Source organism: Leuciscus leuciscus (genome assembly GCF_965113295.1).
Source record: "Leuciscus leuciscus genome assembly, chromosome: 17".
NCBI classification, from domain to species: Eukaryota; Metazoa; Chordata; class Actinopteri; order Cypriniformes; family Leuciscidae; genus Leuciscus; species Leuciscus leuciscus.
This window is the reverse complement of record NC_138741.1, coordinates 15,748,777-15,761,806: the sequence shown is the minus strand read 5'-3', so window position 1 is coordinate 15,761,806 and position 13,030 is coordinate 15,748,777. Positions and strand designations below refer to the sequence as shown.

The following is a 13,030-nucleotide window of genomic DNA, read 5'->3' as shown; positions in this document are numbered from 1 at the left end:
ATTCCTCTCTGTTTAACACTGCTGGATGAAATTCTGTAAATATTCCACACGATTCTCTTAACGTTCTAGAATGTCTGTCAGAAAACTCCTGGCACTCAAGAGCCAATGTGCACATATTAATATCTGAGAGAATATCTAAAACAGTTTACAGAGCAGGATATGGAGGAGGTTCCTTCTTGAATAAAGCATTAACAGCTTTGATTTGGAATATTTATCTAAACTAGTGGAACAGAGACAACATTTATGGGTGCGTGTTTGACTGACCTCGAGTTTGTTTAAGTGAAGGTGATAATGTGAGCTAGATTTGAGAGGAATCTCTTTGCTGAAGTGCTGGTATGGATTGGGTGTCTAGTCTATATCTCACACCAATGTGCCACCCTGAGAATCAGCCAAATACCTCCAATGTTCTTCAGCGCAGCAAGTTAAGTTTACTACATGATGTTTTATAGTTAAGCAGATGGTATCAAATGAAATTTTAAAAAGTGATTTTAAAACCTTTCTTTTTCTTTTGTTCTTCTTGTAGCATTTGTTTATTATTAATATGCATTAATATATTTTATGTTTTTATGTTTATCATCATTTTTATCAAGTATTATTTTTGAAAAATATGATTACACAATGTAAAATAAGTAAAATACATAAAAAAAAAACTAAACTGATGTCTATGTTACAACTTTGGGGTACTTTGTAGCACCCCTAATTAACACACACATACATATTAATTTCTAAATAACTTTAACTTTTAGGAGAAACATATGGGAATACATCAAGGTTTGAGACAAACTAACTAAATGTTTTTTAACACTTATATCTCTGCTATCATTTTAAACCTGTAGGCCTATGCATGTTAAATTTGTGTTAGGCTATAGAAAAATGCTTTGTATTTAATTTGCACATATTCAAAATCCATCAAGCAATTTGCTTTGACCATCAATCATGGCATGAATGTTGCCTGTGCAGTAGCCCAAACTCACGGGCGTGCTCTGCATTGTGTGGATCTCGCAGTTAGATTTTAGAGGGTTGTCGGGGGTCTTGGGGTGGGGTGGGAGGGGTCGTCATGTGAAGCTCTGTCTTGGGCACATTCTGTGGTATAAACCAAACCACAGTCCCGCGAGCGCAGCTGTCAGGTGTGCGTCACCTTGGACCACTGATCAGTCTCCGCGCGCTCTGCTTACCGACACCGAGATGTTGCACTGTCCTACCTGACTTTCCTTACCCGTTTCTCTGCTTCAGCACGTGAAACAGAGCGCGACTGTTCCGTTGCCTGCGAGCCAAGAGGAGCGAGCGGGTTATCATGAGTTGTCTGGATGTTATGTACCCGGCTTATGGTCATTACGCACCGTACGCGCACAAAGCTTCAGCATTCATCAGCACTTTACCGGTAAGCACGTTTACCAGCAATGCATATGTGAAATGCATTGCTAAATTACTATTTAAATTTAACATGCAATTTTTTGCGTATTTTATCCTCACTTTTTATTTTTTATATATGACGAATGTGTTTGTTGTGTGTGTGAGGTCGACTAGACCGGGGCATGTTGTCACACTCCAGTGACCATTTCTCAGTATAGTCGCAAACCTTCAAGTCTTGGCTATTAAAAGCAGTTGAACATTTCCGTTAATGCACAGAAATACAGCTCAAAAAGATTCAGCTCACTGAACACATTGACCTTTTGCTCTGGGCATGTTGTCTGAGTGTATATCCTATATTCATTTTAATTTTGAGGATAGAATTCACAAAATAATCCTAATTTAAGAGAGTTTAATGCTAATTTAATAGAGACTGCAGAGAAAACAAGCATTTAGGCCAATGTCTGGCCAATGCCAATAACTGGATTTTTGACACATATCTGTATAGTTATTCAAAATGGAACTTCCCTGTGTGACAACTAGCCCTGGTCCTACATATATATTTTATATATGATTGCAGTTGCATACACTCTTACATATAGATTGATAATCACATGGTTCAGGTACACAAACATAAACATTGACACAGTCAGACCCACAACAAAATGTGTCACAATGGTTCACAACTACTTCATTTTCTTAGGCACCCCTTGGTCTGAGAAGCCCCTCGTCTCGCTGCAGGGATCTGATGGACAGCGTTGGGGTCCCGGTTTCTGCTGGAAGTTCCAGCTCGGGGGGTCCGTCCCCATCACCATACCCTTTGTCCGGACAGGTAGAGGAGGCTACGAAGGACAAGGAGGTCGGGGAGGCAGAATATCTGAGCTCACGATGCATTCTCTTCACCTACTACCAAGGGGACATTAGCAGCGTGGTGGATGAACACTTCTCCAGAGCTCTCAGCACCTACATGGAGGCCGAGGGCAAAAAGAGGCACAGCGATCCCAGCACAGGTGAGAGTGTGGCAAAAGTGTCCATCGGTTTGATCTGAGACAGATGCAAGAAATAGGCACAAGAAAAGGAATTTAAAATCACTGCATATAATTTGCGTGCACAAATTATCTCAGCTAAGCAATCTCAGCTCAAACTGCAAAGGAAAAAAAACGTTTCAGTTTTTAGTACATTGTTGTCATGTAAACATACCATAATTTACCAAAGAATCCACAGTGAAATATACCGAAACAAACAAATAATGCTCTACTGAGACATTCACATAGTTGAAAATAAATAACCACTTTCCTAGCATTAGGATCAAGGTAATGTTACTTTTAGTCCAGTGGTCCTGTACCTCTTTTCTCTCCTTCACATCTTAATAATGCACCAGTGGATGGGGCCAAAGATGCGATGATGTAGAAGTAGGTGTTGATCTGATTCTGCAGAGGTGGTCTTTCGTCGCACTATTATGTCATAATGTGACAAAATCCGAAACGAGTTGTTTTCGGAGCTTGGTTTTAATAAAAGTTGTTTTTGGATCAATGAGGAAGTTTTGAGTCGGTCACACACATGACCGACGCTGGTCATGTGTGTGATGCGTGTGATGCTGGCCAATAGTGAGCCTACGTTCTGACGTACAACACAGAAGCGCTGCGCTGTTACACTACATGAACTCACTCAGAGGCCCACACAGAAGAAAATGAATAGTTGAATAAAGTCGTTATTTTTGTTTGTTTTTGTGCACAAACAGTATTCTCGTCGCTTGATAAACTTATGGTTGAGCCACTGTAGTCACTTGGACTATTTTAAACAGTTTCTTTACTAACTTTCTGGGCCGGCAAGTTTCAATTACAGAGAAGCCTATGGAGGAGTGAGACAGCTCTCAGATTTAATAAAAAATATCTTAATTTGTGTTCCGAAGATGAACGAAAGTCTTACGGGGTTGGAACAACATGAGGGTGAGTAATTACTGACCGAATTTAAATTTTTGGGTGAACTAACCCTTTAATAGTACAATGACCTCTTACTAGGGGAGTAACAATATATCGTGTCACAATATATCGCAATACAAAAATGCAACAATATGTATCGTGGATAGTGAGAATATTTATTGTGTGTAGTTCACCCAAAATAGAAATTACTGTGTGAGAAAAAAAATTCTAGTTTTCAGAGTTTTAGTGTCAGTACTAAATTAAACTACTATAAAGTATAATGTTGAATATAATGTATAATTATGCAATGGGGGAATATTTGTGGGTCCTGTCCTGATAATGCCAAATATCTTATGTTACCTGTAAAAAGTGACCTACATTATTTTAAATATATCTAGCCAGTGACAGAGTGCAAGCATATTCATTTAAAATAATTCTATATTTGTATTCTGGTGTCACCATTGTCCTGTGCATTGGGTTATCAGCACCAAGCCCAAGCCTATTCATTTACACCCACAATGTAATACCAAATCTAGAATTTTAATCAACAGTAGGCTACATTTTTTGTTAAACTTTTATCATATGTCTTGTAGTATCGCAATAAAATCGTATTGTGAGTTCAGTATTGTGATATGTGTCGAATCGTAACATGAGGCTGTCGTTACACCCCTACCTCTTACATTTTTAGTTTACAAATTTAATTTCTCAATTCATGTCCTTTTTAAAGTCACTAAGTTTCAAACTACTAAAAGGGCAGCATGAAAGACAATAACAGCTGAAACAGCTGTGTTCTGCAGAAGAAAGAAAATCATATGAGCTCACAATGTCATGAGGGTGAATAAATGACAGAATTATTATTTTTTGGGTGGACAGGAGCTAACTGACAATGTCGTATAGTCACAATTAGTCATAAATGTATTTTACTTTCTGCCCCTTTTGTACCGCCAAGTGAGATAGCGTGCAGAGCCTGTGGAATACCAGATCACACAAGTGTCTGCAATGCAAGGTGGTGCTTAATGTGTGTTTACCTTAATGAACCTTTGGTATATTCCCTCCCTCCCTCCCTCCCTGTGACATCTTCATCTAGCCTCTCAGACACTGCCTGCCTCCCAACAGATACTATGTTTATACGTGGCGGTAAGCGCAGTGGCTCGAGCTCGTATCGCGTTCAAACAGCTCACAATACCAAGTGTCAGATTTATGAGGAGCTCGTCCACCCCTCCTCTGATCACGACTACATCACCGGTGTCTTTTTTCAGAAGAATTCTAAATATAAAAGTAACGGCTAAAAACATACTTCACCCCTCCCTCCACATTCTACGAGGGGTTACAGGGGGCGAGAGGGTTAGTAAAAACAACAGGTGAGGGCACGAGCAGAGACAGGGTTCTGCAGGTCTGTGGAGGTGTTGTGGAACTGGCATGACAGTAGAAGAAAACCACATGCGGTTCTCCAGGTTTAAACTTCTGCCTTATATAGACCTTTAGGACAGACAGAGACTGTCTTAGGGGCCATTCACACAGAATGCAGGTCAGTGGAACGAAAAAAAAAGCAAGCTCTTGAGCTGCGTTTTTGAGTTCACAAGTGGCAGCAATGGGTGCAAAAAATAATCTGTTTGGCACGGTTAGGGATAACAACTGTTGGTTTTCTGTTTCAGAGAACTTCTTTTAACTTTTAACATGTCATGTGCGAAACACTGCAAAAGATGTGAGTCAAACATATCTGTTTTTCTTCAGTCAAAAAATGTTCTTGTCTTGACCTCTTCTTTTGTATATCTTTAGTGGGTTTTCTTAGTCCTTTCTAGCTCTCTCTCTCCCTCTCTCTCTTTCCGTCTCTCATCTCTCTCATGTGGCTGTGTGTATTTCTGTGATGTGTGCTAAGCTCTTTAGAAGCAAATGGAACACCATATGATTCAATCAGAAAGACATCTGAGGGCGTGGGGCTGGAAATCATGTGAAATCATGTGACAAGCCTGACCTGAGAGTCTAAGGTGCAACGGCCTTATATGTGGACAAATGAGACTCAGAGAAATGTCATCTCAGCTTAACCTATAATAATATGATAACTAACTGACATCAGCGTGCAAATTATGGGGGGTCTGACCCCTCTTATTAAAGCTTGAACACTCCAAAGGAAGTTTCAATGGTGTTCACACAACATTTCAGTAATCACCAACGTGAGATTACAAGTCAGAGCCCCCTGAAGAGATGCTAGTGAACAGAGGGCATATTTGCCTGAGGAGGTCACCATAACAACGGTAGCAATGATAGAAATGAACTTTCCATTGAACTTCATTACATTTTCTTAAACAGATTCCCAAGGGCATTATCGCACATTTATAAGAACAATATTTTCTCTGAAACTCTCTTCACATCCTAATAGCAATCAATAATAGAAGTTTGTTAACACATGTACATATATCTTCTGTGAATGTCTCAGGACCAAAAAAAAAATCGTCCAATAATTGCATTCGGTCCAAATGTAATGATACGATGTCCTACCTACCTGCCAATATGTATTTCCATACCTCCGCGCACCCTGCTTGTGCAGACATCGCACGTCATCAGTGCGTTCAGTAAGGCTTTGCAGAGTTGTAGACAGACATCAGTCACAGAGTGGCAAAAAAAAAACAAAAAAAACAGCCGCCTTTTACAGTTCCTCCTGAATTAAAACATGCCATTTCATATCCGTAGATGGCAACACGTACTACCCGGAGCTGTTCACGTCGTCAGACTCAGATTTATGCGTTTCTATGTTAAAGGTGCTCTAAGCGATGTCACGTGTTTTTTAGGCCAAAACATTTTTTGTCACATACAGCAAACATCTTCTCACTATCCGCTAGCTGCCTGTCCCCTGAACACACTGTAAAAAAACGCGGTCTCTGTAGACACCCCAGGCTCCACAAATGGCAAGAAAAACAAACTGGGCTAACCCGCACCACAAAACATAACAAACTATTCCAGCCAATAACCGACAAGAAGGATTTGGGGGTGGGGTTTGGGGGGTTAGTGTGCGGATGAGGAGGAGGGAGGGTCTAGCTAGCCTCCGTTTTGTTTGACAATACTTTAAACGTCAACAAGAAGTACCTTCGAGTACCTTCAATTAGAATAATAAGACACACCATAAAGCGGTGAAAATTGCATAAATAATTTTGTGAGATTAACATTTTAAATTTTGAATATAGAAATATGAAAAAAAGAGAGCCTACTTTTATCAAACTAAAATCGCCAGTAAGCTGCGGTAAGTCACCGTCTAAATGAGTGAGTAATTGAATTACAATTACATTGAATCACATATCCTCTCCCGTGGCCTCATGGGATAGTAAAATATCCATTGTATGCACACTTGAGAATTTTTCTCTTATTTTCTTTTATGAGTACTTTGAATTCGGACATACTACTCGTCACATCATGTTTTTTGCCTATAGGGTATTATTTGATTTCGGATGCAGCCACTATCTTTATGAATGTGTCATTGAATCATTCACTCAACCATTCAATGACACATTCAATTAATGTGTCATTGAATTCAGGAACAAAATGCTCAGAGAAGCACAACTGTCCTGTTTTGGGCTTTTTTTTTGGAACAATTTCCATTGACATCAAAAGCAGACATTATTGTGCCTTAAATGTAAGTCACTTAATACTAACTTTTTGTTCATTGAACTGTTTATTGTATTAAATCTATATAGGAAAATATATAAAATTGTATAAAAAAGATTTGCAATTGTACTGATATCTGGGGAAAAAATAGCACTCTTGCTCATATGATTTGCTTAGCTATATTGTGTTATAAATCTAAATAAACAAAATAAGGCTCATAAGGTCCATTTTGTGCACCAATTTGAATTTTAGAGGCACTTTTTATAAATTTTGGTTGCATTTTTGCCCCAAGCCCCCATTAGTGTCTGACCCTGAACAGTAACTGTACTGTCATTTTTAATCATAATTTTTTACATTTACATACCACAAAAATGTTTTGTTTATTAATTGACTGTTAGCTAACTGAGCAAGGGGCGCCAGACACATTTTGTTGTGTGGGACATACCTCAACAGCTCCCCAAATTTTATGGACAGTACACCCTTAAGAAGTTGATCCTCCCCACAAATCGTATAAAAAATGTAGTTTCTGTCCATGCAAACATAACATTATGCTCTTTGGTCTCTGTTTCTCTTTGTCATTCTTTCTTTTCTCTCCCCATCAGAAGCTTCATCTTCAAGCAGTCGGCGCAGTTTCCCTCCATCTTTCTGGGACAGTAACTACCCCCCTCCGCCCAGCCGGCCCCATTGTGATCCCATAGGTGCTCCCACCTATGCTATGGACCCGTACGCCCAGGCCTTGCACCCCGGTCTGCCTCACTCACACGCTCACCCACACCCATCAGAGTCCTGGAGCTACTCTCAAAGCCAGCCTTATCCCCCCCCACGGCCCCTCCATGAACTGTACTCCAATCCCGGGCTGGATGCCCACTATGGACCTCTGCTGATGCCTGCCGTCCGGCCGCCTCATCTCTCGACGCTGCCTGGGCATTATGAAGTGGGAAAGCTGGAACCCACTGCAACATGGCCAGGGCTGCTTCCGCCTGGGGAAGTGGCACAGAGTCTGGCTCTCAACATGGAATCAGGTAAGGTGTTCCAATGTAAGCAAAACAACAACAAAATAAAAGATAATGTGATAAAAAGAGAAGAATTGAATGTGTCCCTGAAGAGTTTACTTCTTGAAATGATGATGATGTTTGTGATTTATGTTGATTTATAAAATAGTTCATCACTTTAAAAAGGGGAAAATATGGTAACAAGGTTGATGCCAATCCTGGGGACACAACATCAGAAATGTCAATATTAACAAATAGTATACCCTTATGAAAAGAAAATATATTTCCCTATATATGAATGATCAATATATTAAATGGTTTAACTGTATATTTGAAAATATACAGAATAATATATTGTGTTAATATATTACAATATATTGAATAATACATAAGGAATTGCCACTTTTCATATATGGAAAAATATGTGACAATATATTTACTAATATATAATTTTATATTCAGTTATACACTTCATAATATATCGATGTATATGTGATCAGATATTGTACTGCATGTGTAATATATTGCAGATATATTTACTCATGCAGCATAAACACACATATAGAGAAATATATAATGTAATATATTTCTTATATATTTTTTTATTATTTACATTATAAATGTTTCATATTTTCAAGCTAGTATACTAAAGCACAAGCACACCTGCATGTACTAAAGCATTTCTCCAAGAGACTATCACTGTGCTGAAGAGTGCACCGCCATTACTTAAAAATTTTTGTAATTATAGTTGTAAAAGTTTTCGGCCAATCGTCAACCGAACCACAGGCTCTACTCTTCAGCACAATGGTAACCCCAAAAACTCAGACATACCAGAAAACCTCTTAAATTCCAAAATAATAGAACATTAAACACCAACAGATCTCCCCTATATTAATATTGAGTAAAACATTAAATAATACTATCCTTTAACAGTCAGAAGCAAAGCATGCTGGGAACTAGAAGTCTGTTGTAACTCATTCTGTGAATGTGTGTGTGTGTGTGTGTGTGTGTGTGTGTGTGTGTGTGTGTGTGTGTATCAGGGCCGGCCCGAGGCATAAGCGAACTAAGCGGCTGCTTGATCGATTTTTTTTATTTATTATTATTTATTATTTTTTTACATATTAATTAACTTAAACAAGCGACATGAATGAATGAAAGGATTAATAATTCATGACAAGAAAATTCTGATTTCATGATCAATATACCTGCTTACAACTGCTGCTGTGTCTGCCAGTGTTTGAGTCATGCGCATAACCTCGCGTGCATATACAATTTGTGCGCAGTCACGGTAATGTAATGTTAAGCCATGTCACAAAAATAAGATTTGATCAATTATTTATCCTTTAAATGTAATGATATTCAGAACAGAACAAGAATAGAAAAATAACTATAAACAAGCCAAAACGCAATAATTTAAAGCGAAAGTGAAAGTAAGCGGCGTTGGGCTCACGTATCTCTCTCATTAGAATCAAAATGTTTCAACATTCGTGATGGATTTGGATGGTAAACTATTCTTTATCATAGGCTTTGTACTTCACTCACGTTCCAATATCGACGGAAAAAATAATCCTCTTCACACGCACAAAAATGTGCTTGGAAACATCACATTAGTGCGGTGCTTACGCTGAATGGTATGAATTGTACTACTGACTATTTAAACAGAGCAGTGTAATTTTTATATGTTAGGTTGACTATTTTATTATTATATTTTATTACAGCTATAACGAACAGGCTGCGATGTCAAGATTGCAATGCTGGAATGTGTGTGTGTGTGTGTGTGAGGCACGGGCGCGATCGAACAGTGGAAACATAAAAACATACTCCGTCATTTCATACAAAACATCATTCAAACTGCAAAGTGATGCAAAACGTTGGAGGATATTTTGCAAATAATTTATTTAATATTTTTTGTGACAGTTTGTTTTCAGTAGAAGTTTCCAAGAGTTAGTAAAAGAGTAAAGAAACAATTTTTCAAGTATCTATTTTTTTATTAAGTATTTATTTTGTATTAATACATAACCATTGTATTAATTTATAATGTAACATTATAGCGTGACATTGTGTCAATAATCATCAAGCACAGGTGACTGGGAGAGGGCCCCCAAATCAAATTCTGCTTAGGGCCCCCAAAAGGCTCGGGCCGGCACTGGTGTGTGTATATATATATATATATATATTTTTTTTTTCAGCATCAGCTATTCATTATCAAATTTATTTCTTACACGTGTAAAAACATCTGTTTTGTACAATGATCTGTACCTAAAATGCCAAAGACGTGCCTAATTTAAGACATAAATATAATACATAAACTACAAAAAAAAACAAAAAAAAAACTTTTTTCACTTTTTTTTAAACTGAACATTGTGAAAACTTGCTCAATAATTTGCAGGTAAACTTACAGTTTGTAAAATTAAGTTTTCATTTCATTTCATTTCATTTCATTTCATTTCATTTCATTTCATTTCACAGAGCTTTATTTTCCAAACTAACTGAGAGTTTACCAGCAATTACCCATCAAGTTTCCATAATGTTCCGTTTAGAAAGGTGCATGAATTATGTTAAAAGCAAATAAGCCACATGCCCTACAGGTTAATGGCAGGAAATGGATTGTTTGGCCTCAGTTGTTGGTGCTTATTATATAGAGAGTTTGCAGCCACCATTGAGATTGTGTGTGTGTATGAGTCCTCCTTGTTTTCAGCCTTTGTGTTCATGTCTGCTTTGCACCGCAGGTCTCCAGCACCACAAGAAAGGGAAGGAGCTCTACTGGTTTTAATGAGAAGCCCTTCATCGACCATCCAATTAAAGCCTGCAGTTTGGCCCATTGTAGCCGAACTGTTGTTTCTTTAGCCCCCACGCACACCGGCTCTCCACCAGCTCTGCACACGCTCTGAACACGCTCCAGGACTATTTGTGTGCACCATGGAGATATGAACACAGGGTGATGAGAGAACGCCTTGGGGGAGGCAGGGGCACTAGACGACATGGTCTTTCTGTTTTTGATCCGTTTTCCTCTTTTTGATCTTTTTTAAATTAATTTATTGTCGTGAAAAAATCCAGCTTGCCCTCTTCGGTTCTCTGTTTGGACGCTGAGACGTAAGAAACATCGCATGGTGCAGTGTATATGGAATGATACATTTCCTAAAAATCTGGCTGTTTATATTGATTGAATAAGGATGGCAGCAATATGTTTGTATTGTATCTTTGCATTATTTTTTTCTTCTCATGTACAGTATTATTTATATATACAATAGTATTTATGTGTTTCAATTAAAATACACTCACGGCCAGTGCTGTTTTTTTTTTCTTTTCTTTTTTTCTTAACATGGTGTGAAACAGTTGAAATAAAAAAATCTCTTTGAGAAATCTCAAAGAATTAATATACCGCCATAAGAGTGAAATAAAATTATTTCCCAAGTTAATGAACCACTGTATAGAACTGAAAAGGTTACATTGATGTTGTTAAAAGGGGAAAGTCATTTGTGGTGTATTTTTTATGTTTATTGAATTCAAAATGAAAAGACTAAAAATGCAAGAAGGTGTTTGTATTTCCTTATTAAACATGCATTTAAACATGTTGCCTTGTTCTTGTCATGGCCTATTACTAATTTCAAAAAGACTTCTATGGTTATATGTTTTATATCAGATTTGAGTTGAACATTAAAAAGCTGATTTGTCTTCATGGTATCCAAATTGTGAACCAAAGAAACCGTTCCAGCTAACATGTAAGTCATAGGAACAGAAAGCCATTATTCATTTTTTGTATGTTGGGTAACGATGAGCTCCTGAAGCCTAGATTTAATACTGTGTTTATGTTCCTCTGGAAGGAAAGATGTTCCAGGCTTATCACTGATGTTGTAGGGCACAAACTCACTCTTGTCCGATGATGAAATTATAAACGGGTGCATGAATAGAAGGTTCCTCTAAGACTCCCCTGCCAAAACTATAAAACATGACAGCCAGCTGGTACAAAATCTCTGTCTGACAGGGACTATTTATATTCATGTTTTAAGCTAAAACATGTTTCCATGTGTTATGGGGATTTTCCATAGACATTATAATTTTTATACTGTACAAACTGTATATTCTATCCCATAATCCTAGCCCTACCCCTAAACCTACCCATCACAGAAAACTTTCTGCATTTTTACATTTTCGGAAAACATAATTTAGTATGATTTAGCCTATAACCAACAAATTAGATCCCCATAAGGTAGGAAAAACCCACCTGAACCACACACACACACACACACACACACACACACACACACACACACACACACAACAGTGGTGTAGTCTACGTGATACGCAGGTATACGCCGTATACCCACTAGAAAGGGCCAAGGATTTGCGTATACCCACTTAAAAAAAGCGTGAGGATACGTATCAACTTCGTTTTGTGTCAGAACTTTCACACTTTCATTCATAAATTCACCCCGTCTGTGTTTGCGAAGCGACGGATCGAATCGCGGAATCCAGTCACAAATGGAACTTGCTATATAAAGCAGAACGTCACGGAATTAGGCTATTTTTGAATGAATAAATCAAAAGTAGCTGCTGTACAATGAATCAAATCTCGATATGGACTAGTGTCTATGAATATTAAAGCTAAAAGAGACTGCAATTGTTCTACGCGTCTCTGGGAATGAGCGCTCAGTGTATGCTCCACTACACACACACACACACACACACACACACACACACACACACAGAAGCACGCGTGACTCACGATCGTGGTGTTTTCAGCGTTTCACTGTATTGAGACATGATGTAGGCTACACATGTGCATTTCATCGCAGAGCTGCTATGAGAGTCACTTGATGAGAATTTCACCATTTCATTTGATAAAACTATCGTCATTCATTCGTTTCATATACACACAGAAACTGTTATGTCTTTACGACAACCTGTCAAAATAAAAGTTCTGTATAACTTGAAGAAATTATAACAGAAATATATTACTATTGCACAATAATAATAATAATAATAGTTTATTAAAACACACAGAAACTCAAATGTCTACAACCCACCAAAATAAAAGTTCGGTCTAACTCAAATTAATTAGAAAGGAATTGCACAGTAAAATGTATTTTAAAATAATTTTTTTTTTCAAAAACACCATTTCTAAAAGTAAATTTGTATTTGTGCCTATAATGTTTATTTTATTTT

At 37.8% G+C, this 13,030-nt stretch overlaps 1 protein-coding gene across 1 annotated transcript; it reads left to right on the top strand.

Annotated features, from left to right (window-relative positions):
* Window positions 1-1,076: 1,076 nt before the first annotated feature.
* On the top strand, window positions 1,077-11,431 carry vgll2b (vestigial-like family member 2b). Its single transcript, XM_082142539.1, has 4 exons — window positions 1,077-1,381; window positions 2,054-2,360; window positions 7,475-7,894; window positions 10,594-11,431. Exons 1-4 carry the CDS (start codon window positions 1,295-1,297, stop codon window positions 10,635-10,637), a joined length of 858 nt encoding a protein of 285 aa, XP_081998665.1. The 5' UTR covers window positions 1,077-1,294; the 3' UTR covers window positions 10,638-11,431.
* The last annotated feature ends 1,599 nt before the right edge of the window (window positions 11,432-13,030 follow it).

Bases quoted from the DNA above. Each gene is read 5' to 3' on its own strand.
- vgll2b (XM_082142539.1), top strand. From the start codon at position 1,295: ATGAGTTGTCTGGATGTTATGTACCCGGCTTATGGTCATTACGCACCG. The intron at 2,361-7,474 runs GTGAGAGTGTGG...TCTCCCCATCAG, and splicing joins GCACAGCGATCCCAGCACAG to AAGCTTCATCTTCAAGCAGT. The intron at 7,895-10,593 runs GTAAGGTGTTCC...TTTGCACCGCAG, and splicing joins GGCTCTCAACATGGAATCAG to GTCTCCAGCACCACAAGAAA.